Consider the following 27,149-nt stretch of genomic DNA (forward strand, 5'->3'; position numbering starts at 1 on the left):
GACGGTGCGGAGGGATCTTCACCCTGTGTCTGACCCCAGGTGTGTGTAAAGGATCGTTGAGGAGGGAGCTTCTCTCTGTGTCTGACCCTGGGAGTGTGTGATGGGACGAGTGCGAAGGCAGCTTCATTCTGCTGGGACTGTGTGATGGGATGGTATGGTTGGAGCTTCACTCTGTGTCTGACCCTGGGAGTGTGTGATGGGATCGTGCGGACAGAGTTTCACTGTGTCTGACCTCGGGAATATGTGATGGGATGATGCGGATGGACCATCTCTCTGTGTGTGACCCCGGGAGTGTGTGATGGGATGGTGCGGATGGATCTTTACTCTGTGTCTGATCGCAGGTGTGTGTGAAGGATTATTGAGGAGGGAGCTTCCCTCTGTTTCTGACCCTGGGAGTGTGTGATGGGTTGGTGCCGAGAGAACTTCATTCTGTGTTCGATCCCGGGTCTGCGTGATGGGATGGTATGGTTGAGCTTTACTCTGTGTCTGACCCTGGGAGTGTGTGATGGGACAGTGCGGAGGGATCTTCACTCTGTGTCTGACCCCAGGAGTGTGTGACGAGACGTTGCAGTGGTAGCTTCACTCTGTGTCTGACCCTGGAGTGTTTGACGGGATGGTGCGAAGTGATCTTTACTTAGTGTCTGACTCTGGAATTGTGTGAGGGGACGGTGCAAAGGGAACATCACTCTGCATCTGACACCGGGAGTGTGTGATGGGATGGTGCGGATGGAGTTTCACTCTGTGTCTGACCCCGGGAGTGTGTGATGGGACGATGTGGAGGGAGCTTCATTCTGTGTCTGACCCCGGGAGTGTGTGATGGAACGATGTGGAGGGAGATTCACTCTGTGTCTGACCCTGGGAGTGTGTGATGGGACGGTATGGTGGGAGCTTCACTCTGTGTCTGATCCTGGGAGTGTGTGATGGGACGAGTGCGAAGGCAGCTTCATTCTGTTTCTGACCCCAGGAGTGTGTGAAGGGATGATGTGGTGTGACAGGACCTCGCGGAAGAAAGTTCACTCTGTCTCTGACCCTTGGAGTGTGTGATGGGGTGGTGCGAAGGGACCTTCACTCTGTGTCTAACCCCGGGAGAATGTGACGGGACGGTGCGTAGGGACCTTCACACTGCATCTGACACTGGGAGTGTGTGATGGGACGTTGCGGACGGAGATTCACTCTGTATCTGACCCCGGGAGTTTTTGATGGGACGGTGTGGAGCGATCTTAAATCTGTGCCTGGCCCAGTTAGTGTGTGATGGGATGATGCGAAGCGAACTTCACTCAGTGTCTGACCCCAGGAGTGTGTGACAAGACGTTGCAGTGGTAGCTTCACTCCGTGTCTGATCCTGGAGTGTTTGACGGGATGGCGCGAAGTGATCTTTACTCAGTGTCTGACTCTGGAATTGTGTGACGGGACGGTGCAAAGGGAACATCACTCTGCATCTGACACCGGGAGTGTGTGATGGGATGGTGCGGATGGAGTTTCACTCTGTGTCTGACCCCGGGAGTGTGTAATGGGATGGTGTAGTTGGAGCTTCACTCTGTGTCTGACCCTGGGAGTGTGTGATGTGACGGTTCGTTTGGATCTTCACTCATTGTCTGACCCCGGGTGTGTTTGACAGGACGGTGCAAAGTGATCTTTACTCAGTGTCTGACTCCGGAATTGTGTGACGGAATGGTGTAAAGGGAGCTTCACTCTGTGTCTGAACTCGCGAGTGTGTGATGGGACGGTGAAGTTGAGCTTCACTCTTCGTCTGACCCCGGGAGAATGTGATGGGACGGTGCAGAGGGATCTTCATTCTGTGTCTGAACGCGGGTGTGTGTGATAAATGGTTTGGAGGGAGCTTCATTCTGTGTCTTACCCTGGGATTGTGTGATGGGACGGTGTGGAGGGAGCTTCACTCTGTGTCTGACTCCGCGAATATGTGATGGGATGGTGCAGAGGGATCTTCACTCTGTGACTGACCCCGGGAGTGCGTGACGAGACGGTGCAGAGGGATCTTCACTCTGTGTCTGAACCTGGGTGTGTGTTATAGGATGGTGTGGAGGGAGCTTCACTCTGTGTCTTACCCCGGGTGTGTGTGATGGGACGAGTGCGGAAGGAGCTTCACCGTGTATCTGACCCCGCGAGTGTGTGATGGAATGGTGCGGAGGGAGCTCACTTTCTGTCTGACCCTGGGAGTGTGTGATGGGACAGTGTGGAGGGAGCTTCACTCTGCATCTGTCCCCAGGAGTTTCTGATGGGACTGTGCAGACTGAACTGGCTCTGTGTCTGACCTTGGGAGTGTGTGATGGGACGGTGCGAACGGATCTCTCTCTGTGTCTGAAGCTGGGAGTATGTGATGGGACGGTGCGATGGGTGCTTCATTCTCTTTCTGACCCCGGGCATGTGTAATAGGATGGTGCGAAGGGACCTCCACTCTGAGTCTGACCCCAGGATAGTGTGATGGGACGATGTGGATGGAGCTCACTCTGTGTCTGACCCTGGGAATGTATAATGGGTCAGTGCAGAGGGACCTTCATTCTGTGATTGATCCTGGGACTGTGTGATGGGATGGTGTAGTTGAAGCTTCACCTTGTGTCTGACCCTGGGAGTGTGTGATGGGACAGTGTGGAGGGGCCTTAACTCTGTGCCTGGCCCAGGGAGTGTGTGATGGGACGGTTCATTGGGAGCTTCACTCATTGTCTGACCCCGGTAGTGTTTGACGGAATGGTGCAAAGGGAGCTTCACTCTGTGTCTGACCCTGGGAGTGTTTGATGGGACGGTCCGTCGGAGTTCACTCTGTGCCTGATCACGGGATTGTGCGATGGGACAGTGTGGAAGGAGCTTCACTCTGTGTCTGACCCCAGAAGTGTGTGATGGGACAGTGGAGAGGTAGCTTCACGCTGTGCCTGACCCAGGGAGTATGTGATGGCACAATGCGGAGGGACCATCACTCTGTGTCTGACACCAGGAGTGTGTAATGGGACGGTGTGGAGGGAGTTTCACTCTGTGTCTGACCATGGAGAGTGTGACGGAACGGTGCAGAGTGGGCTTCACTCTGTCTCTAACCCCAGGAGTGTGTGACGGGACGGTGCGGAGGGAGCTTAACTCTGTGTCTGACCCCGAGACTGTGTGATGGAATCGTGCTAACGAATCTTCACTCTGTGTCTTACCTCGCGAGTGTGTGATGGGACGATGCGGATGGACCATCACTCTGTGTCTAACCCCAGGAGTATGTGATGGGATGGTGCGGAGGGATCTTCACTCTGTTTCTTACCCCGGGATTGTGTAATGGGACGGTGTGGAGGGAGCTTCACTCTGTGTCTGAATCCGGGTATGTGTGATGGGACGGTGTGGAGGGTGTTGCACTCTGTGTCTGTCCCCGGGAGTGTTTGACGGGACGGTGCGAAGGGAACTTCACTCTGCATCTGACACCGGGAGTGTGTGATGGTACAATGCAGAGGGATCATCACTCTGTGTCTGACGCCGGGAATGTGTGATGGGACGGTATGGATGGAGCATACACAGTGTCTGACATTGGTAGTGTGTGATGGGATGGCGTGCAGGGAGCTTCACTCTGTGTCTGACCCAAGTAGTGTGTGACAGGATGATGCGGAGGGAGCTTCACTCTGTGTCTGACCTAAGTAGTGTGTGACAGGACGATGCGGAGGGAGCTTTACTCTGTGTCTGACCCCGGGAGTGTGTGATGAGACGGTGCAGAGGGATCTTCACTCTGTCTCTGAATGCGGTTGTGTTTGATAGGATGGTGTGGAGGGAGCTTCATTCTGTGTCTTACCCCGGGATTGTGTGATGGGACAGTGCGAATGTACCTTCACTCTGCATCTGACGGTGGGATTGTTTGATGGGACGGTCCGTCGGAGTTCACTCTGTATCTGACCCTGGGAGTGTGTGATGGGACGGTGGAGTGGGTGCTTCACTCTGTGTCTGACTCCGTGAGTGTGTGACGGTATGGTGCTAAGGGACCTTCACTCTGCGTCTGAGGCTGGGATTGTTTGATGGGATGGTCCCTCGAAGTTCACTCTGTGCCTGATCTCGGGAGTGTGTGATAGTGCGGTGGTAGCTTCACTCTGTGTCTGACCCCGGGAGTGTTGGATGGGACGGTGCGAAGGGAAATTCACCCTGCATAAGACACCGGGAGTGTGTAATGGGACGGTGTGGACGGAGCTTCACTCTGTGTCTGACCCCGGGAGTGTGTAATGGGACTTTGCGGAGGGAGATTCATTCTGTGTCTGATGCCGGAAGTGCGTGATGGGACGGTGAGGTGGGAGCTTAACTCTGTGTCTGACCCCGTGAGTTTTTGATGGGACGGTGTGGAGCGATCTTAAATCTGTGCCTGGCCCAGTGAGTGTGTGATGGGATGGTGCGAAGCGACCTTCACTCTGTGTCTGACCCTGGGAGAGTGTGTCAGGACAGTGCGGAGGGATCTTCACTCTGCATCTGACACCGGGAGTGTGTGATGGGATGGTGTGTATGGAGCTTCACCTTGTGACTGACCCAGGGAGTGTGTGATGAGACGGTGTGGAGGGAGCTTCACTCTGTATCTGACCCTGGGAGTGTGTGACGGGACGGTGCGAAGGGATCTTCACTCTGCGTCTGACCTCGGGTGTCTACAATGGGACGGTGTGGAGGGATATTCACTCTCTGTCTGACCACGCGAGTGTGTGATGGGACATGCAGAGGCAGCTTCATTCTCTGTCTGTTGGCGGAAGTATGTGATGAAATGGTGCAGAGGGAGATTCATTCTGTGTCCGACCCTGGGGGTGTGTGATGGGATGATGCGGAATGTTCTTCAATCTGTGTCTGTCCCCGGGAGTGTGTGAAGGGACATTGAAGAGGGAGGTTCACTCTGTGTCTGACCCCGGGAGTGTGTGATGGGATGGTGCAGTGGGAACTTCACTCTGTGTGACCCCGGGAGTGCGTAACGGATCGTTGAGGAGGGAGCTTCACTCTGTGTCTGACCACGGGCGTGTGCGATGGGTCGGTGTTGAGGGAGTTTCACTCTGTGTCTGTCCCCGGGAGTGTATGTTAGGATGGTGCGGAGGGATCTTCACTCTGTGTCTGACCCCGGATGTGTGTAAAGGATCGTTGAGGAGGAAGCTTCTCTCTGTGTCTGACCCTGGGAATGTGTGATGGGATCATGCTGACAGAGCTTCACTCTGTGTCTGACCTCGGGAGTAAGTGATGGAATGATGCGAATGGACCATCACTCTGTGTTGATCCCGGGAGTGTGTGATGGGACGGTGCGGAGGGATCTTCACCCTGTGTCTGACCCCAGGTGTGTGTAAAGGATCGTTGAGGAGGGAGCTTCTCTCTGTGTCTGACCCTGGGAGTGTGTGATGGGACGAGTGCGAAGGAAGCTTCATTATGCTGGGACTGTGTGATGGGATGGTATGGTTGGAGCTTCACTCTGTGTCTGACCCTGGGAGTGTGTGATGGGACGAGTGCGAAGGCAGCTTCATTCTGCTGGGACTGTGTGATGGGATGGTATGGTTGGAGCTTCACTCTGTGTCTGACCCTGGGAGTGTGTGATGGGATCGTGCGGACAGAGTTTCACTGTGTCTGACCTCGGGAATATGTGATGGGATGATGCGGATGGACCATCTCTCTGTGTGTGACCCCGGGAGTGTGTGATGGGATGGTGCGGATGGATCTTTACTCTGTGTCTATTTCCAGGTGTGTGTGAAGGATTATTGAGGAGGGAGCTTCCCTCTGTTTCTGACCCTGGGAGTGTGTGATGGGTTGGTGCCGAGAGAACTTCATTCTGTGTTCGATCCCGGGTCTGCGTGATGGGATGGTATGGTTGAGCTTTACTCTGTGTCTGACCCTGGGAGTGTGTGATGGGACAGTGCGGAGGGATCTTCACTCTGTGTCTGACCCCAGGAGTGTGTGACGAGACGTTGCAGTGGTAGCTTCACTCTGTGTCTGACCCTGGAGTGTTTGACGGGATAGTGCGAAGTGATCTTTACTTAGTGTCTGACTCTGGAATTGTGTGAGGGGACAGTGCAAAGGGAACATCACTCTGCATCTGACACCGGGAGTGTTTGATGGGATGGCGCGGATGGAGTTTCACTCTGTGTCTGACCCCAGGAGTGTGTGATGGGACGATGTGGAGGGAGCTTCATTCTGTGTCTGACCCCAGGAGTGTGTGATGGAACGATGTGGAGGGAGATTCACTCTGTGTCTGACCCTGGGAGTGTGTGATGGGACGGTATGGTGGGAGCTTCACTCTGTGTCTGATCCTGGGAGTGTGTGATGGGACGAGTGCGAAGGCAGCTTCATTCTGTTTCTGACCCCAGGAGTGTGTCAAGGGATGATGTGGTGTGACAGGACCTCGCGGAAGAAAGTTCACTCTGTCTCTGACCCTTGGAGTGTGTGATGGGGTGGTGCGGAGTGAGCTTCACACTGTGTCTGACCCCGGGAGTTTTTGATGGGACGGTGTGGAGAGATTTTAAATTTGTTCCTGGCCCAGGGAGTGTGTGATGGGATGGTGCGAAGGGATCTTTTCTTTGTGTCTAACCCCGAGAGTGTGTGACGAGACGTTGCAGTGGTAGCTTCACTCTGTGTCTGACCCCGGGTGTGTTTGACGGGACGGTGCGAAGTGATCCTTACTCAGTGTCTGACTCTGGAATTGTGTGACAGGACGGTGCGTAGGGACCTTCACTCTGCGTCTGACCCCAAAAATGTGTGATGCGACGGTGTGGACGGAGCTCACTCTGTGTCTGACCCTGGGAGTGTGTGATTGGATGGTGTGGATGGACTCACTCTGTGTCTGAACATTGGATTGTGTGATGGGACGGTGCGAAGGACACTTCATTCTGTTTCTGACACTGGCAGTGTGTGATGGGACGGTGTGTTGGGAGCTTCACACTGTGTCTGACCCCGGTAGAGTGTGACTGGACGGTGCGAAGGGAACTTCATTCTGCATCTGACACTGGGAGTGTGTGATGGGACGGTGCGGATGGAGCTTCACTCCGTCTCTGACCCCGGAGTGTGTAATGGGACATTGCGGAGGGAGCTTCATTCTGTGTCTGAAACCGGGAGTGCGTGATGGGATGTTGTGGAGGGAGCTTCACTCTGTGTCTGACCACGGGAGTGTGTGATGGAACGTTGTGGAGGGTGCTTCACTCTGTGTCTGACCCCGGGAGTGTGTGACGAAACGTTGCGGTGGTAGCTTCACTCTGTGTCTGACCACGGGAGTGTTTGACGGGACAGTGCGAAGTGATCTTTCCTCAGTGTCTGACTCCGGAATTGTGTGACGGGTCAGTACGTAGGGACCTTCACACTGCGTCTGACCCCGAAGTGTGTGAAGCGACGGTGCGGACGGAGCTCACTCTGTGTCTGACCCTGGGAGTGTGTGATGGGATGGTGCGAAGGGACCTTCACTCTGTGTCTAACCCCGGGAGAGTGTGACGGGACGGTGCGAAGGGAACTTTACTCTGCATCTGACACCGGGAGTGTGTGATGGGACGGGGCGAACGGAGATTCACTCTGTGTCTGACCCCGGGAATGTGTAATGGGACGTTGCGGAGGGAGCTTCATTCTGTATCTGACCCCGGGAGTGCGTGATGGGACGGTGAGGTGGGAACTTCACTCTTTGTCTGACCCCAGGAGTGTTTGACTGGACGGTGCGAAGGGAACTTCACTCTGCATCTGACACCGGTAGTGTATGATGGTACAATGCGGAAGGACCATCACTCTGTCTGACAACGGGAGTGTGTGATGGGATGGTATGGATGGAGCATACTCTGTGTCTGACCCCGGGAGTGTGTGATGGAACGATGCGGAGGGAAATTTACTCTGTGTCTGACCCTGCGAGTGTGTGATGGGACGGTGTGGTGGGAGCTTCTCTCTGTGTCTGACCCTGGGAGAGTGTGATGGGACGATGCAGAGGGAGCTTCACTCTGTGTCTGACCCCGGGAGTGTGTGATGGAACGATGTAGAGGGAGATTCACTCTGTGTCTGACCCTGGGCGTGTGTGATGGGACAGTACGGAGGAATCTTCATTCTGTATCTGACCCCGGGGGTATGTGATGGGACGGTGTGGATGGAGCTTCACTCTTTGCCTGATCCCGGGAGTGTGTAAAGGATCGTTGTGGAGGGAGCTTCACTCTGTGTCTGACACTGGGAGTGTTTGATGGGACGGTCCGTCGGAGTTCACTCTGTGCTTGATCACGGGATTTTGCGATGGGACAGTGTGGAAGGAGCTTCACTCTGTGTCTGACTCCAGAAGTGTGTGATTGGACAGTGGAGAGGGAGCTTCACGCTGTGCCTGACCCTGGGAGTGTTTGACGAGAAGGTGCGGAGGGAACTTCATTTTTCATCTGACACCGGGAGTGTGTGATGGTACAATGTGGAGGGACCATCACTCTGTGTCTGACACCAGGAGTGTGTAATGGGACGGTGTGGAGGGAGTTTCACTCTGTGTCTGACCATGGAGAGTGTGACGGAACGGTGCAGAGTGGGCTTCACTCTGTCTCTAACCCCAGGAGTGTGTGACGGGACGGTGCGGAGGGAGCTTAACTCTGTGTCTGACCCTGAGACTGTGTGATGGAATCATGCTAACGGATCTTCACTCTGTGTCCTACCTCGCGAGTGTGTGATGGGACGATGCGGATGGACCATCACTCTGTGTCTAACCCCAGGAGTATGTGATGGGATGGTGCGGAGGGATCTTCACTCTGTGTCTTACCCCGGGATTGTGTAATGGGGCGGTGTGGAGGGAGCTTCACTCTGTGTCTGAATCCGGGTATGTGTGATGGGACGGTGTGGAGGATGTTGCACTCTGTGTCTGACCCCGGGAGTGTTTGACGGGATGGTGTGAAGGGAACTTCACTCTGCATCTGACACCGGGAGTGTGTGATGGTACAATGCGAAGGGACCATCACTCTGTTTCTGACGCCGGGAGTGTGTGATGGGACGGTATGGATGGAGCTTACACAGTGTCTGACACTGGTAATGTGTGATGGGATGGCGTGCAGGGAGCTTCACTCTGTGTCTGACCAAGTAGTGTGTGACAGGACGGTGAGGAGGGAGCTTCACTCTGTTCTGACCAGGGGAGTGTGTGATGGGACGGTGACGGGGGAGCTTCACTCTGTGTCTGACCCAAGTAGTGTGTGACAGGACGATGCGGAGGGAGCTTCACTCTGTGTCTGACCCAAGTGGTGTGTGACAGGACGATGCAGAGGGACCTTTACTTTGTGTCTGACCCCGGGAGTGTGTTATAGGATGGTGTGGAGGGAGCTTCACTCTGTGTCTTACCCCGGGAGTGTGTAATGGGACAGTGTGGAAGGAGCTTAACCGTGTGTCTGACCCCGCGAGTGTGTGATGGAATGGTGCGGAGGGAGATTCACTTTCTGTCTGACCCTGGGAGTGTGTGATGGGACAGTGTGGAGGGAGCTTCACTCTGCATCTGACCCCAGGAGTTTCTGATAGGACTGTGCAGACTGAACTGGCTCTGTGTCTGACCTTGGGAGTGTGTGATGGGACGGTGCGAACGGATCTCACTCTGTGTCTGAAGCTGGGAGTATGTGATGGGACATTGCGATGGGTGCTTCATTCTCTTTCTGACCCTGGGAGTGTGTGATAGGATGGTGCGAAGGGACCTCCACTCTGAGTCTGACCCCGGGATAGTGTGATGGGACGATGTGGACGGAGCTCACTCTGTGTCTGACCCTGGGAATGTATAATGGGTCAGTGCAGAGGGACCTTCATTCTCTGATTGATCCCGGGACTGTGTGATGGGATGGTGTAGTTGAAGCTTCACCTTGTGTCTGACCCTGGGAGTGTGTGATGGGACAGTGTGGAGGGGCCTTAACTCTGTCCCTGGCCCAGGGAGTGTGTGATGGGACGGTTCATTGGGAACTTCACTCATTGTCTGACCCCGGGAGTGTTTGACGGAATGGTGCAAAGGGAGCTTCACTCTGTGTCTGACCCTGGGAGTGTTTGATGGGACAGTCCGTCGGAGTTCACTCTGTGCCTGATCACAGGATTGTGCGATGGGACAGTGTGGAGGGAGCTTCACTCTGTGTCTGACCCCAGAAGTGTGTGATGGGACAGTGGAGAGGTAGCTTCACGATGTGCCTGACCCAGGGAGTATGTGATGGGACGGTGCGGTGGTAGCATCACTCTGTGTCTGACCCTGGGAGTGTTTGACGGGAAGGTGTGAAGGGAACTTCACTTTGCATCTGACACCTGGAGTGTGTGATGGCACAATGCGGATGGACCATCACTCTGTGTCTGACACCGGGAGTGTGTGATGGGACGGTATGGATGGAGCATACACAGTGTCTGACACTGGAAGTGTGTGATGGGATGGCGTGCAGGGAGCTTCACTCTGAGTCTGACCAAGTAGTGTGTGACAGGATGGTGAGGAGGGAGCTTCACTCTGTTCTGACCAGGGGAGTGTGTGATGGGACGGGGACGGGGGAGCTTCACTCTGTGTCTTACCACGGGATTGTGTGATGGGATGGTGCGAAGGGACCTTCACTCTGCGTCTGACACTGGGATTGTTTGATGGGATGGTCCGTCGTAGTTCACTCTGTGCCTGGCCCTGGGAGTGTGTGATGGGACGGTGGAGTGGGTGCTTCACTCTGTGTCTGACTCCGTGAGTGTGTGACGGGACGGTGTAAGGGACCTTCACTCTGCGTCTGATGCTGGGATTGTTTGATGGGATGGTCCGTCGGAGTTCACTCTGTGCCTGATCTCGGGAGTGTGTGATAGTGCGGTGGTAGCTTCACACTGTGTCTGACCCCGGGAGTGTTTGACGGGACGGTGCGAAGGGAAATTCACCCTGCATCTGACACCGGGAGTGTGTAATGGGACGGTGTGGACGGAGCTTCACTCTGTGTCTGACCCCGGGAGTGTGTAATGGGACTTTGCGGAGGGAGCTTCATTCTGTGTCTGACACCGGGAGTGCGTGATGGGACGGTGAGGTGGGAGCTTCACTCTGTGTCTGACCCCGGGAGTTTTTGATGGGACGGTGTGGAGCGATCTTAAATCTGTGCCTGGCCCAGTGAGTGTGTGATGGGATGGTGCGAAGCGACCTTCACTCTGTGTCTGACCCTGGGAGTGTGTGTCAGGACAGTGCGGAGGGATCTTCACTCTGTGTCTGACCCCAGGAGTGTGTGACGAGACGTTGCAGTGGTAGCTTCACTCTGTGTCTGATCCTGGAGTGTTTGACGGGATGGCACGAAGTGATCCTTACTCAGTGTCTGACTCTCGAATTGTGTGACGGGACGATGCAAAGGGAACATCACTCTGCATCTGACACCGGGAGTGTGTGATGGGATGGTGCGGATGGAGTTTCACTCTGTGTCTGACCCCGGGAGTGTGTAATGGGATGGTGTAGTTGGAGCTTCACTCTGTGTCTGACCCTGGGAGTGTGTGTTGGGACAGTGTGGAGTGGCATCAACTCTGTGCCTGGCCCAGGGAGTGTGTGATGTGACGGTTCGTTCGGAGCTTCACTCATTGTCTGACCCCGAGTGTGTTTGACAGGACGGTGCAAAGTGATCTTTACTCAGTGTCTGACTCCGGAATTGTGTGACGGAATGGTGCAAAGGGAGCTTCACTGTGTCTGAACTCGCGAGTGTGTGATGGGACGGTGAAGTTGAGCTTCACTCTTCGTCTGACCCCGGGAGACTGTGATGAGACGGTGCAGAGGGATCTTCACTCAGTGTCTTAACACGGGTGTGTGTGATAGATGATTTGGAGGGAGCTTCATTCTATGTCTTACCCTGGGATTGTGTGATGGGACCATGTGGAGGGAGCTTCACTCTGTGTCTGACTCCGCGAATGTGTGATGAGATGGTGCAGAGGGATCTTCACTCTGTGTCTGAACCTGGGTGTGTGTTATAGGATGGTGTGGAGGGAGCTTCACTCTGTGTCATACCCCGGGAGTGTGTGATGGGACAGTGTGGAAAGAGCTTCACCGTGTGTCTGACCCCGCGAGTGTGTGATGGAATGGTGCGGAGGGAGCTTCACTTTCTGTCTGACCCTGGGAGTGTGTGATGGGATAGTGTGGATGGAGCTTCACTCTCCATCTGACCCCAGGAGTTTCTGATGGGACTGTGCAGACTGAACTGGCTCTGTGTCTGACCTTTGGAGTGTGTGATGGGACGGTGCGAACGGATCTCTCTCTGTGTCTGAAGCTGGGAGTATGTGATGGGACGGTGCGATGGGTGCTTCATTCTCTTTCTGACCCCGGGCGTATGTAATAAGATGGTGCGAAGGGACCTCCACTCTGAGTCTGACCCCGGGATAGTGTGATGGGACGATGTGGACGGATCTCACTCTGTGTCTGACCCTGGAAATATATAATGGGTCAGTGCAGAGGGACCTTCATTCTGTGATTGATCCAGGGACTGTGTGATGGGATGGTGTAGTTGAAGCTTCACTCTGTGTCTGACCCTGGGAGTGTGTGATGGGACAGTGTGGAGGGGCTTTAACTCTGTGCCTGGCCCAGGGAGTGTGTGATGGGACGGTTCATTGGGAGCTTCACTCATCGTCTGACCCCGGGAGTGTTTGACGGAATGGTGCAAAGGGAGCTTCACTCTGTGTCTGTACCCGCGAGTGTGTGATGGAACGGTTCGGTTGAGCTTCACTCTGTGTCTGACTCTGGGAGTGTGTGAACGGGAAGTGCACAGGGAGATTAATCTGTGTCTGACCCCAGGAGTGTGTGATGGGACGGTGCAGTTGAAACTGCACCTTGTGCCTAACCCAGGGAGTGTGTGATGGGATGGTGCAGTTGGAACTTCACTCTGTGTCTGACCCCGGGAGTGTGTGATGGGACGGTGTGTATGGAGCTTCCTCTTGTGACTGACCCAGGGAGTGTGTGATGGGACGGTGTGGAGGGAGCTTCACTCTGCATCTGACCCTGGGAGTGTGTGACGGGACGGTGCGAAGGGATCTTCACTCTGTGTCTGACCTCAGGTGTCTACAATGGGACGGTGTGGAGGGATCTTCACTCTGTGCCTGACCCCAGGTGTTTGTGATGGGAAAGTGCGAAGGGATATTCACTCTCTGTCTGACCACGCGAGTGTGTGATGGGACAAGCAGAGGCAGCTTCATTCTCTGTCTGATGGCGGGAGTATGTGATGGAATGGTGTAGAGGGAGATTCATTCTGTGTCCGACCCTGGGGGTGTGTGATGGGATGATGCGGAATATTCTTCAATCTGTGTCTGACCCCGAGAGTGTGTTAAGGGACATTGAAGAGGGAGGTTCACTCTGTGTGACCCCGGGAGTGTGTGATGGGACGGTGCGGTGGGAACTTCACTCTGTGTGACCCCGGGAGTGCGTAATGGATCGTTGAGGAGGGAGCTTCACTCTGTGTCTGACCACGGGCGTGTGCGATGGGACGGTGTAGAGGGAGTTTCACTCTGTGTCTGACTCCGGAAGTGTATGATAGGACGGTGCGGAGGGATCTTCACTCAGTGTCTGACCCCAGGTGTGTGTAAAGGATCGTAGAGGAGGAAGTTTCTCTCTGTGTTTGACCCTGGGAGAGTGTGATGGGATCATGCTGACAGAGCTTCACTCTGTGTCTGACCTCGGGAGTATGTGATGGGATGATGCGGATGGACCATCACTCTGTGTCTGATCCCGGGAGTGTGTGATGGGATGGTGCGGAGGGATCTTCACCCTGTGTTTGACCCCAGGTGAGTGTAAAGGATTGTTGAGGTGGGAGCTTCTCTCTGTGTCTGACCCTGGGAGTGTGTGATGGGATCGTGCGGACAAAGTTTCACTCTGTGTCTGACCTCGGGAATATGTGATGGGATGATGCGGATGGACCATCTCTCTGTGTGTGACCCCGGGAGTGTGTGATGGGATAGTGCGGATGGATCTTCACTCTGTGTCTGATCCCAGGTGTGTGTGAAGGATCGTTGAGGAGGGAGACAGACACCGGGAGTGCATGATGGGACGATATGGAGGGAGCTTCATTCTGTCTGATCACGGGAGTATGTGATGGGATGATATGGTGGGAGCTTCACTCTGTGTCTAACACTGGGAGTGTGTGATGGGACAGTGCGGACGGAACTCACTCTGTCTGAACATTGGATTGTGTGATGAAATGGTGCGAAGGGCACTTCATTCTGTTTCTGACCCAGGCAGTGTGTGATGGGATGGTGTAGTGGGTGCTTCACTCTGTGTCTGACCCGCGAGTGTGTGATGGGACTGGGTGGTGTGAGCTTCACTCTGTTTTGACCCAGGGAGTGTTTGATGGGTCGATGCGAAGCGAGTTTCAGTCTGTGTTTGATCCTGGGTTTGTGTGCCGGACAATGCAAAGGGACCTTCACTCTGCTTCTGACCCTGGGAGTGTGTGATGGGACGATGCGAACGGAGTTCACTCTGTGTCTGACCCTGGGAGTGTGTAATGGGTCAGTGCAGAGGGATCTTCATTCTGTGTTTGATCCCAGGAGTGTGTGGTGTAGTTGGAGCTTCACTCTGTTTCTGACCCTGGGAGTGTGTGACGGGATGGTGCGAAGGGTCCTCCACTCTGCGTCTGACCCCGGGATATTGTGATGGGATGATGCAGACAGAGCCCACTCTGTGTCTGACCCTGGGAGTGTGTAATGGGTCAGTGCGGAGGGAGCTTCATTCTGTGTTTGATCCCGGGAGTGTGTGATGGGATGGTGTGGTTGGAGCTTCACTCTGAGCCTGGCCCAGGGAGTGTGTGATGATACGGTTCGTTGGGAGCTTCACTCATTGTCTGACCATAGGAGTGTGTGACGGAATGGTGCAGAGGGAGATTCACTCTGTGGCTGACCCCAGGTGTGTGTTATAGGACAGTGTGGAAGGAGCTTTACTCTATCCCTGACCCTGGTGGTGTGTGATGGGACGCTGTGGAGGGACCTTCATTCTGTTTCTGACCCCTGGAGTATGTGATGGGACGGTGCGAAGGGACCTTCATTCTGCGTCTGACCCCGTGACTGTGTGATGGGACGGTGCGGACGGAACTCACTATGTATCCGTCCCTGTGTATGTGAGATGGGATGGTGTGAAGGGAGCTTCATTCTGATTCTGACCACGGGAGTGTGTGATGGGACGGTGCGGACGGAACTCACACTTTGCCTGACCCTGGGAGTATGTGATGAGACAGTGCGAAGGGAGCATCATTCTTTTTCTGACCCCAGGAGTGTGTGATAAGACAGTGCGAAGGGACCTTCACTCTGCGTCTGACCTCGGGTGTCTGCAATGGGACGGTGTGGGGGGATCTTCTCTCTGTGCCTGACCCCAGGTGTCTGACGGGACAGTGCGAAGGGATATTCACTCTATTTCTGACCCCGCGAATGTGTGATGGGACGGTGCTGTTGAGCTTCACATTGTGTCTGACAGTGGGAGTGTGTGAACGGACGGAGCGCAGGGAGATTCACTCTGTGTCTGACCCCGGGAGTGAGTGATGGAATGGTACAGAGGGAGCTTCACTCTATGTCTGACCCCAGGTGTGTGTTATAGGACAATGTGGTGGGAGCTTTACTCTATCCCTGACCCCGTGGGTGTGTGATGGGACGCTGTGAAGGGACCTTCATTCTGTTTCTGACCCCTGGAGTATGTGATGGGACGGTGCAAGGGATCTTCACTCTTCGTCTGACCCCGTGACTGTGTGATGGGACGTTGCGGACGGAACTCACTATTTATCCATCCTTGGGAGTGTGTGATGGATCGGTGCAGTTGAGCTTCACACTGTGTCTGACAGCGGGAGTGTGTGAATGGGTGGAGCGCAGGGAGATTCACTCTGTGTCTGACCCCGGGAGTGTGTGATGGGACGGTGCGGAGGGAACTTCACTCTGTGTCTGACCCTGGGAATGCATAATGGATCGTTGAGGAGGGAGCTTCACTCTGTGTCTGACCACAGGAGTTTGTGATGGGACAGTGTGGAGGGTATATCACTTTGTGCCTGACCCCGGGATTGTGTGATGGGACAGTGTGGAAGGAGCTTCACCCTGTTTCTGACCGCGCGAGTGTGTGATGGGATGGTGCGAAGGGACCTCCACGCTGCGTCTGACCCCGGAATAATGTGTTGGGATGATGCGGATGGAGCTCACTCTGTGTCTGACCCTGGGAGTGCGTGAGGGGACGTATGGAGGCAGCTTCATTCTGTGTCTGATCGCAAGAGTATGTGATGGAATGATGAGGTGGGAGCTTCACTCTGTGCGTGACCCAGGGAGTATGTGAAGGGACGGTGCAGAGGGAGCTTCATTCTATGTCTGACCCCGGGAGTGTGTGACCTGGGAGTGCTGAGGGAACTTCACTCTGTGTCTGACCCCTGGATTGTGTGATGGGATGGTGATGACGGAGCTTAACTCTGTGTATGACCCCGGGAGTATGTAATTGGATGGTGCGGAAGGAGCTTCACTGTGTCTGAACTTGGGAATGTGTGATGGGATGGTGCGGAGGGAGCTTCACTCTGTTTCTGACCCCCTGAATATGTGATGGGACGGTGTGGAGGGTCCTTCATTCTGTGCCTGACCCCGTGAGTGTGTGATGGGATGGCGCAGAGGGAACTTCACTCTGTGTCTGTCCTCGGGGGTGTGTGATGGGATGGTGTGGAGGGAGATTCACTCAGTGTCTGACCCCAGGAGTGTGTGATGGGACGGTGCGGAGGGAGCTTCACCCTGTTTCTGACCCATCATTTTGGAGGGTCAAACAGTTATAATCCAATATAATAGAATGGCCACCCCTCAGTGTGACCCTTCCACTTTGTGCCAAACTATTCACTGACCAGTATCTAGTCCATAGCCTTCCAATTTTAAAAAAAATATAAGAACTGAGCACCACTTCAGTTGGCAGCTCATTCCCCCACCCCCCCACCGCTCTCTGTGTGAATTCCCCCCTGAACCTTTTCACTTTTCCCCCTTCACCCATGTCCTCTGGTTTGTTTCTCACAAACTAATCATAATTTTGTAAACCCCCCATCAAATCTCCCCTTATTATTTGCGCTCCAGGGAATATACTCCTCACACCTCTCTCATTTCTCCCAAATCTCCACTATCCCATGAGTATAGTCTGGTTGTATATCTGTGTGTTTTGCACCGAGGACCGGAGAACACTGTTTCGTTGGCTTGTACTTGTTCGATCAGGTGATAATAAACTTGACTTGAAAACGGAGGTTCCCTGCGCCTGTTTACCTCACCGTTAATCCTTATCGGAACACACAAACTCTGAACCCTCGGTTTCACCTCTGAAAGCCTCCCATTTACCTCGCCCATCCTTGCCGGGAATACAACTTGTCCCAATCCACACATTCTAGATCCTTTCTCATTGCCTCAAAATGGACCTTTCTCCAATTTAGGATCTCACCCCGCGGCCTGTACCTATCCTTCCCCAGAATTAACTTGAACCTCATGGCATCGTGATCGCTGGCCCCAAAATGTTCCCCTACACTTACGTCTGTCACCTGTCATGTCTTGTTCGCTAATGGGAGATCCAGTGTTGCTCTCTCTCTAGTTGGTACCTCAATATATTGATTTAGAAAACTTTTCTGAACACATATGACAAACTCCAAGCCATCAGTACGGGAGTCCCAGTCAATAAAATCTCTTTCTGTGACTTTATGTTACCTGCAGATGTCTGTTACCTCTCTACAGATTTACTCCAATTCTCGCTGACTATTGGACACTCTGTACTACAACCCCATGAGTGTGATCATACCTTTCCCGTTCCTCAGCTCCACCCACGTGGCCTCAGTAGAAAAGCCCTCTGACCTATTGTGCCCAAGCACAGCTGGGATAGTTTCCCTGATGAGCAAAGCCTCTCCTCCCCCTTTCATACCACCCTCCCATCCCCTCTCTGGCTCTGTTCTCTGGTGCTCAGAACCTTGAGCTGCCAGTCCTGCCCCACCTGCAACCCAGTCTTTCCGATGACCACAATGCCGTATTCCCACGCACCACCCATTTCAATTCTCCGTCCCCACTCCCTCACCAATGTGCTCGGCTGTGGTTTCATGCGCTGCCGGGCTGAGACCACCCGCAAATTGGAGTAACGACACCTCATCTTCCACCAGGCACCCTCCAACCAGACAGCGCCAACATCGACCTCTCCGTTTCCCCTGAGCTGCCGCCGCCCCCCCCATCTATACCTGTTTCTCCTCTCCTCTCCCTCTTCCATTTTCTTTCCATCTCCTTTCCCCCAGCTCTGCATTCACAGAGCCACCCCCCACCATCCTCCATCCCCTATCACCTTTCCTCTATCCCTTTATGTCCAATTAACAACTTTGCCCTTTATATCCAGAGAACTTTACACCATAGATACAGGCCCTTTGGCCCTTCTAGTATGTGCCAAACTATTCTTCTGCCTTGTCCCACTGACCTGCTCCCAGCACCCCCAATACCTGCCCAAATTCTTCTTAAATGTTAAAACTCAGCCCTCATTCACCACCTCAGCTCGTTCCACACTCCCAACACTCTCTGTGTGAAGAAGCTCCCCCGAAACTTTTCTCGTTCTCCCTTAACTCGTGACCTCTGGTTGGTATCTCACCTACCCTGTGGAAAAAGCCGGCCTACATTTACTCTGTCATAATTTTCAGTTCAAATTTCCAATTTATTGCATACGTCACATACAGCCCCGAGATTCCTTTTTCCTGCGGGCACAGCTGAATGATCACTTATTGGTCAAGCAAAAATATAAACTGTACACAGCATAAACAAACAACAGGGTGGCCCGGTTGGCGTGGTGGTCAGCACAATGTCTTTACAGCGCTAGCGATCTGGACTAGGGCTCGAAACCTGCACTGTCTGTAAGGAGTTTGTACGTTTCTCTCCATGTCTGCGCGTGGGATTTCTCCTGGGGCTCCGGTTTCCCCCCACCGTTCAAAAATGTACCGGGGTTTGCAGGTTAACAGGAGGTAAATTGGGCGGCGCGGGCTCATGGGCTGAAATGGCCTGTTACCATGCTGCGTGTCTAAATTTTTTTAAATTAAAAATTTTTTTAATCAAAGAACTGTGAACAGATAACAAGTGTCAACAAGCTGACTGTGCAATACAGAAAGAACAAAAAGAAAATCAGTAAAATGCACGTCCTTAAGTGAGTCCCTGAATTTGTTGTTGAGGAGTCTGATGGTGGAGGGGTAGCGGCTGTTCCTGAACCTGGTTGGTGTGAGTCTTGTGGCACTGAGACCTCTTTCCCGACGGCAGAGCATGTGTTGGGCGGTGTGGATTCTTGATGATCGCTGCTGCTTTCCAAGGGCAGTGCTCTCCGTAGAAGTTATCGATGGTGGGGAGGGTTTTGCCCATGATGTCCTGGGCTGTATCCGCTACCTTATGGAGGGCTTTACGCTTAGAGGTACCGGTGTCAACCTACGCAGCTGGTCGGCCCACTTTCCACCGCACCTCTGTCGAAATTTGCCAGGGTTTCCCATGTCGAACCAAAACCCCTGAGGAAGTCAGGGCGCTGACGGGCCATTAGTGTGTTGGGTCCACGGAAGAGCCTCCAAGACAGTGACTCCCAAGAACTTCAATCTGCTCACCCTCTCCGCCTCTGATCTCCCAACGATCACTGGATTGTCCACCTCTGGCTTTCCCTTCCTGAAGTCAACAATCAGCTCCTTGGTTTTTGGTGACATTGAATGCGAGGTTGTTGTTGGTGGACTGTCCGGCCGAGTTTTCAGTCGCCCTCCTGTATTCTGACCCATCCCCTTCCTTTATATCATCAGCAAATTTGTAGACGGTGTTACCGATCCAGCCAGTCGTGGGTGTGAAGCGAGTAGAGCAGGGGGCTACGAACGCAGCCCTGTGGTGCTCCGAGACTGATGGGGACTGTGGAGGAGATATTCCCACTGATCCTCACTGACTGTGGTCTGGAGGTGAGGAAATCCAGGATCCAACTCCACAGCGGGGTGTTGAGTCCCAGGTCTGTGAGTTTGCTGACCAGTTTGGAGGGGCTGATGGTGTTAAATTCCGAACTGTGGTCAAGCAGTCCTCCAGCATTTCTGTGTTTTTACTGCAACCATAGCAGCTGCAGACTTTCGTGTTTCATTTCTGTCTATGAAGTTCAGAAAATAAAGATCCATGCCAGGAGGAAGTGGAACGTGTGTTGGGCCAGGCAAAAGGGTTGGGAAGGAGCAGAGGGCAGCTGATTGGGCGAGCGAGGTCAGGTGACCCAAGCATTCCCTTTGACAGTGAGGGACCGCGGAGTGGAGCGGTCATTTTCTGATCAGGCCGAGTAAGAGCAGGAAGGCTTTGGCACAAGAGGCTTCGGCAAGAAGGGGCTGAGGTGCAGGAACCAGACAGGGCCACCCTCTTCAGCAAGTAAGAGCAGGTTTTAGGTGATGTATATGTTTTTTTTTCTGGCCTCCCTTGGGAATGGTAGCCAAGGCGGGTGAATGCTCCTCTGCAGAATGCGGGTCACCAGGGAGGCTGGCCACCTCCCTGCCAACTTCATCTGCGAGACGTGCATCCAGCTGCAGCTCCTACCAACCGAGTTAAGGAATTGGAGCTGGAGTTGGACGAACTCTGGGTCATTCAGGAGGCAGAAGCAGGGGGTGATAGATAGGAGTTACAGGGGCACTATCACACCTAGGAGGCAGGAGGAGGGTAAGTGGGGTGACAGTCAGGAGAGGGAAAGGGAACAGGTTGGCAGTCCAGGGCATTCCCCTCATAACAAGTACACCATGGTGAAGTAGTGAACTGGGTTTGACAAGGGCTGGATGGGAGAAGCCAGAGAGTACTGGTGGATGATGGCTTCTCAAACTGGAGGCCTGTGACTAGTGGTGTTGCCTCAGGGATTGGTGCTGGGACCATTGCTGTTCGTCACCTGTATCAATGATCTGGATGGTAATGTGGTCAACTGAATCAGCAAGTATGCCTATCACATTAAGACTGGAGATGTTGTGGACAGTGACAAAGGTTTTGAAGCTTGCAGAGGGATCCAGACCAACTGGAAAAATGGCTGATGGAGTTTAATGCAGACAAGTGTGAGGTGTTGCATTTTGGAAGGACAAACCAAGAAAGGACGCACAAGGTAAACGGTCGGGCACTGAGGAGTGCGATAGAACAGAGGGATCTGGGAATACAAATACATCATTGCCTGAAAGTGGCGTCACAGGTGGATAGGGTCGTAAAGAGAGCTTTTGGCATCTTGGCCTTCATAAATCAAAGTATTGAGTACAGGAGTTGGGATGTTGTGGTAAAGTTGTGGTGAGACCATAAAGGGCAACTCAGGAAGGGGAGGGGATAGTGGGGTTAAAGGAATTTTAGATAAGAGAATAAGGGAAATATTTTATGTTTTAGAAATGTTGTCTTATAAAGTGTTCAAAAAAAGAAAGCAGAAATGGATAAGAAGGAAAGGTGATAATGAGGAAACAGAAAGGAAAGATAAACAAAGTATGAAATGGCTATGTTGAACTATATGACTTTAAATATTAATGGAATACATAACCAAATCAAAAGGAAGAAACTGCTTAATTTACTGAAAAAAGAAAAAATTGATATAGCATTCGTACAAGAAACACATTTAACTGAAATGGAGCACAAGAAATTAAAGAGAGATTGGATAGGACATGTAACAGCAGCGTCGTATAATTCAAAAGCTAGAGGAGTAGCTATATTAATCAGTAAAAATGTACCAATCAAAATAGAAGAGGAAATAATAGATCCAGCAGGGAGATATGTAATGATAAAATGCCAGATATATTCGGAGTTTTAGAACTTACTCAATGTATATTCACCTAACGAAAAAGATCAAAAGATCTTTGAAGATAGCAGACACGCAAGGCAACATACTAATAGGGAATTTCAACCTTAATTTGGATTCAAACATGGATAAAACTGGGAAAAAAATTAACAGAAAGAACAAAGTAACCAAATTTATAATTAAATCGATGCAAGAAATGCAACTTTTGGATATATGGAGGAAACAACACCCAAAGGAAAAGGAATATTCATATTATTCGGTTAGACATAAAACATACTCAAGAATAGACCTATTCCTGTTATCAGCTCGCATGCAAGACAGAGTTAGGAAAACAGAATATAAAGCTAGACTATTATCAGACCACTCACCCCTGATATTGACAATAGAGTTAGAGGACATCCCTCCAAGAATGTATAGATGGAGATTAAACTCGATGCTACTTAAAAGGCAGGATTTTAGAGAATTCATTGAAAGACAAATTAAAATGTACTTTGAAATAAATACGGAATCAGTGAAAGATAAGTTTATACTATGGGACGCATGAAAGCGTTCATCAGAGGGCAAATAATAAGTTATGTAACCAAGATGAAGAAGGACTATAATCAGGAAACAGAGCAGTTGGAAAGGGAAATAGTAAATATAGAAAAAGAATTAGCAATGAAGGAAGACACAACTAAAAGAAGAGAATTGGCAGATAAAAAAATAAAATATGAAACACTACAAACATATAAGGTGGAGAAGAACATAATGAAGACAAAACAGAAATATTATGAACTAGGAGAAAAAAGCACAAAATTCTAGCGTGGCAGCTTAAGACAGAACAAACTAAGAGAATGGTATTGGCATCAAGGAAAAAAGACAAACAAATCACATATAATCCAACAGAGATTAATGAAAACTTCAGAGAATTCTATGAACAATTATATCAAACTGAAAACGAAGGGAAAGAAGACAAAATAGATGAATTTTTAACTAAAATTGAACTACCGAAACTACAAACAGAGGAACAAAATAAATTAACAGAACCATTTGAAATAGTAGAAATACAAGAGATAATAAAAAAACTATCAAATAAAAAGTTGTGGTGAGACCAAATTTAGAGTATTGTATAGTCACAAAACTACAGGAAAGATCTCAATAAGATTCAAAGAGAGTAGAGAAGATTTACTAAGTGTTGCTCGGACTTCAGGACAGTTACAGGGAAAGGTTAAACAGGTTAGGACTTTATTCCATGGAGAGTAGAAGAATGAGGGGTGATTTGATCGAGGTAGTTAAAATTATGAGGGGGATCGATAGAGTAAATGTCAATAGGCTTTTTCCCACTGAGGCCAGGTGAGATAGAAACCAGAGGACATGGGTTAAGGGTGAAAGGGGAAATGTTGAGGGGGATCTTCTTCACACAGAGAGCGGTGGGAGTGTGGAACAAGCTGCTAGCTGAAGTGGTGAATGCAGGCTCGATTTTAACATTTAAGGAAAATTTGGGCCGGTCCATGGATGGTAGGGGGTACAGAAGGGTATGGACTGAGTGCAGGTCAGCGGGACCAAGCAAGGAAAAGTGGATCAGTTCGACCAAGTTGGCCTGTTTCTATGCTGTAATGTTCAATGGTTCCAGGCTGGGTTTCAATGGGTTTCCCAGGGTGCCTGAAGGTTCAGGAGGGTGGCGCTGATGATATTCCTCTTGGCCTACAGCCTATGGTAAGGTGTTCCTGGTGCGCAAGGTGAGCGGGCACAACGCAGGAAAGCTATTCGCCATGAAGGTGCTGAAGAAGGCCAGCATCGTGCAGAAGGCCAAGACCATGGAGCACACGAGGACTGAGCGGCATGTGCTGGAGCAGATCCGCCAGTCTCCCTTCCTCGTCACCCTGCACTACGCCTTCCAAACCGACGCCAAGCTGCACCTCATCCTCGGTGAGTGGGGAGGCCCGGGTCAGCAAAGGGTAGGGTTCACCCTTCCCCCACAGTCCCTGCACGTCCCAGGGTCAGCAACGGGGAGGCTTCACCCTTCCCCCACAGTCCCCGCACCTCCCAGGGTCAGCGACGGGGAGGGTTCACCCTTCTTCCACAGTACCCGCACCTCCCGGGGTCATTGATGGGGAGGGTTCAACCCCCACAGTTCCCACACCTCCCGGGGTCAGTGATGGGGAGGGTTCAACCCCCACAGTTCCCACACCTCCCGGGGTCAGTGATTGGGAGGGTTCAACCCCCACAGTCCCCACAACTCCCAGGGTCAGAGTTGGGGAAGGTTCATTCACCATTGGGGAGGGGAGGGAGAGAGGGAGCTTCACTCTGTGTCTGACCCCGGGAATGTGTGATGGGACGATGTGGAGGGAGCTTCACTCCCCAACCATTTTAACTTTTAACCTCTCTTGGACAGACTATGTGAGTGGAGGCGAGCTATTCACTCACCTGTACCAGAGAGACCACTTCTCCGAGGCCGATGTTCGCATTTACATTGGGGAGATCGTCCTGGCCCTCGAGCATCTCCACAAGGTACGTCCGACTGCGCAACGTGGGTAGTGCACCGACTGGCTAGGTCCCTTGGTGGACTGGGTGGGGGCTTGATTATGGGGACCTTCCTCTCTGGAGGTCATGGGGCTGAGCGAGTGTTCTAAAATCAGGAGGAACGTGGATTTGATGAATGGTCAAAGGATAGGGGATTCTGTAGCTCAAGGCATGGATTGGAAGAGCACTCAAACCCCTGGTGTCCGGGACTGTTGTGTGGGAAGAGAAACGTTCAGTGGGTTCAAAGAGTATTGAGCCGAGACACAGGCTAAACACAGGAAGGATCTTTATTAAAACACATGAAAGGGGATCACAACAGAGATAATGATTACTCGTGCTCTTAATCACACGACACATCCTATTGGACTTGACACTACCGATACCAGCACTGGCATCACTTGGGGGGGGGGCGCGGATCACACCGGGTGACACCATCAGAGGGAGTGACACCAAAATGACTGTCTATAACATGTCCATGCAGTTTTTACAGCAGAAATTTTATTTTTAATATATACCTTATCAAAAATCAAAAACCATTTTTCGTCAGCCCGGCTTCCATGGTATCAGTAGATCTACGAGGCCAAAACTCGATGCTCATTTCCTTTTTGAACTTTCTACTGGGTGAGAGCTTTTGTTATTACCAAATGGCACTTCAAACTGAGTGGTTTTGCCTGCCCGCAGAAATAAGCAAGCACTATTGTTTTTGTTGTTACCGGGATTTTTCCACAGTTGCTGCTTTGGTCATATGTCCTGGTTTTTTGGCTTCAATATCGTGGGAATTAGTATTTATGAACCTCTATCGATAACCTTTTTTTGAGAACAAATTCGTATGATATTTTAATTTAAAGGTGTGATTTTAATTTTGCCGGTTGTTTATCTCACGACGATTGCCGCGACGATCTGCGGGAATTACGGTTTATGGGTAAAATGAGGACTAGGAGTGGGAGTCATCTACCTGGCCCGTCGAGCCTGCTCCACCATTCATCAAGATTAACTCCACTCCACCATCTGCTTTTTCCCATCTCCTTCAATTCCTTTTCTTATGTAAAAATCTATCCAACTGACTTTAAATATGTTGAACGAAGTCACCTCAGCCGTTTGCCTGGGTGGAGGATTCCACAGATTCATGACTCTCTGGGAAAAAACAGTTTTTCCTCATCTCCATCTTGAATCTCCTCCCCCGAATCTTGAGGCCGTGTCCCCTAGTTCTGGACTCACCTCCCAGTGAAAACAATTTTCCTGCCTCTATCTTATCCACCCCTCTCATATTTTTTTTATAAGGTCTCTCATCCTTCTGAATCCGAGCGAGTCTAATCCCAGACGATTTAGTCTCTCCTCGTAGGTCAAACCCCCTCATCTCCGGATCAACCTGGTGAACCTCCTCTGGATGGCCAGTCCATCCTTCCTCAAGTATGGAGACCAGGGGGGGAGTCACGTGATGGAGTAGTGGCCGGTGGGGGAACTCCAGCCCTCTCCAGAAAAGTTAAAAAAAGATAGAGAAAAAGCAAAGGCACAAACTTAAAAACAAAGTGAAAGTAAAAGTGTGGAGAAAATGGCAGCGAAGAAAGAAAAACCAAAAACAACGGGAAGAAAAGAAGAAGGAAACACGTCGGAAGAAGAAGGTGAAGGCCTTACCTGTACGAAGAGGCCCGCCGCGGAGAGAGAAGCCCGCTCCCACAGGTCAGTGGAGGTCCCGGGCTCGGGACTACAAAAATGGCTCGCAGAGCCGAGAAAAAGTGCGCAACCGTGCATGCGTGAGGAGTCGCGCATGTGCGATGCGCATGCAAAAAAACACACTGACGGGAGGGGGGAACAGCTGCGGAGTCGATCTCCACAGCTGAGAGAGACACCTGCAGCACAGCAGCAGGTGCAGAACACAGACAATAACGACAACAAGAAAGAAGAGGGTAAAAAGAAAACAAGGAAACAACAGATGGTCAATCCAGAGGAAGAAGAAGAAGAAGAACAGAAAGAAGTGGAAGAAGAAGAGAAAGGCAAGACAATGGATGTATCTTTTTTTAAAGAATATATGGAATCAGTGAAAGAATGGCAATTACAAGAATTTGATGAGATAAAAAGAAGAATTAAGAATGCAGAAGAAAAAATGAAAAAAATGGAAATGGCCACATCAGAGTTAGGAAAAAGAGTGGAAAATATGGAAAAACGAGAAACATTTGTAGATATGGAAGTAGAAGACTTAAAAGAGAAATTAGAAGAATCTAATAAAAAAGCTAAAGAGGCACAGGAGCTGTTAGCTCAGAAGATAGATATAATAGAAAATTATAATAGAAGAAATAATATAAAGATAGTGGGCCTTAAGGAAGATGAAGAAGGCAAGGATATGAGAGAATTTATAAAAGATTGGATCCCCAGGGTCCTGGGAAGACCAGAATTACAGGAAGAAATGGAAATAGAGAGGGCACATAGAACTTTAACCCCGAAACCACAACCGGAGCAAAAACCAAGATCCATTTTAGTAAAATTCTTAAGATATACAACAAGAGAAAATATATTGGAGAAAGCAATGAAGAAAGTAAGAGAGGACAAAAAGCCACTGGAATATAAAGGTCAAAAAATTTTTTTCTATCCAGACATAAGTTTTGAACTCCTGAAAAAGAGGAAGGAGTTCAATACAGCGAAAACAATCTTATGGAAAAAAGGATATAAATTTATGTTAAGGTACTCAGCAGAACTTAAAATAATTATTCCAGGGCAACAAAACAGACTATTCTCGGATCCAGAGGAAGCAAGGAAATTTGCAGAACAACTACAAAACATGCAGAGAGATGAAGACATGTAACAAGAGTAAAAATGACCACGATCTACATGTATTTGTGTAAAGGGGTATATGTGTGTATATATATAGTGTGCATACATGAATGTATCCGTATTTAGAGGAAAATATATAGAGTATAGACAAGAATTAATAAGGGAGGGAAAGGGAATAGAGGGAATAAGGAGGGAATTAAAAGAGTGACCTTTGTTACATATGAAAATTGAAATCTTTTCTGGGGGGGCTGGGTGG

At 51.2% G+C, this 27,149-nt stretch overlaps 1 protein-coding gene across 7 annotated transcripts in view; it reads left to right on the top strand.

The window, feature by feature from the left end:
- LOC138740800 (ribosomal protein S6 kinase alpha-5-like) overlaps window positions 1-27,149 on the top strand; it is a 97,868-nt gene that overhangs the window by 37,550 nt on the left and 33,169 nt on the right. For 6 of the 7 annotated variants that reach the window (XM_069893914.1, XM_069893915.1, XM_069893919.1 and 3 more), the window contains 2 exons: window positions 23,312-23,530; window positions 23,997-24,112. In XM_069893914.1, the coding sequence (XP_069750015.1) occupies window positions 23,312-23,530; window positions 23,997-24,112 (335 nt within the window). Of the gene's footprint in view, window positions 1-19,643; window positions 19,794-23,311; window positions 23,531-23,996; window positions 24,113-27,149 lie in introns of all 7 variants that reach the window. The other variant, XM_069893918.1, reaches the window with a different exon arrangement.

This window comes from Narcine bancroftii, chromosome 8 (assembly GCF_036971445.1).
Source record: "Narcine bancroftii isolate sNarBan1 chromosome 8, sNarBan1.hap1, whole genome shotgun sequence".
Classification (NCBI taxonomy): domain Eukaryota; kingdom Metazoa; phylum Chordata; class Chondrichthyes; order Torpediniformes; family Narcinidae; genus Narcine; species Narcine bancroftii.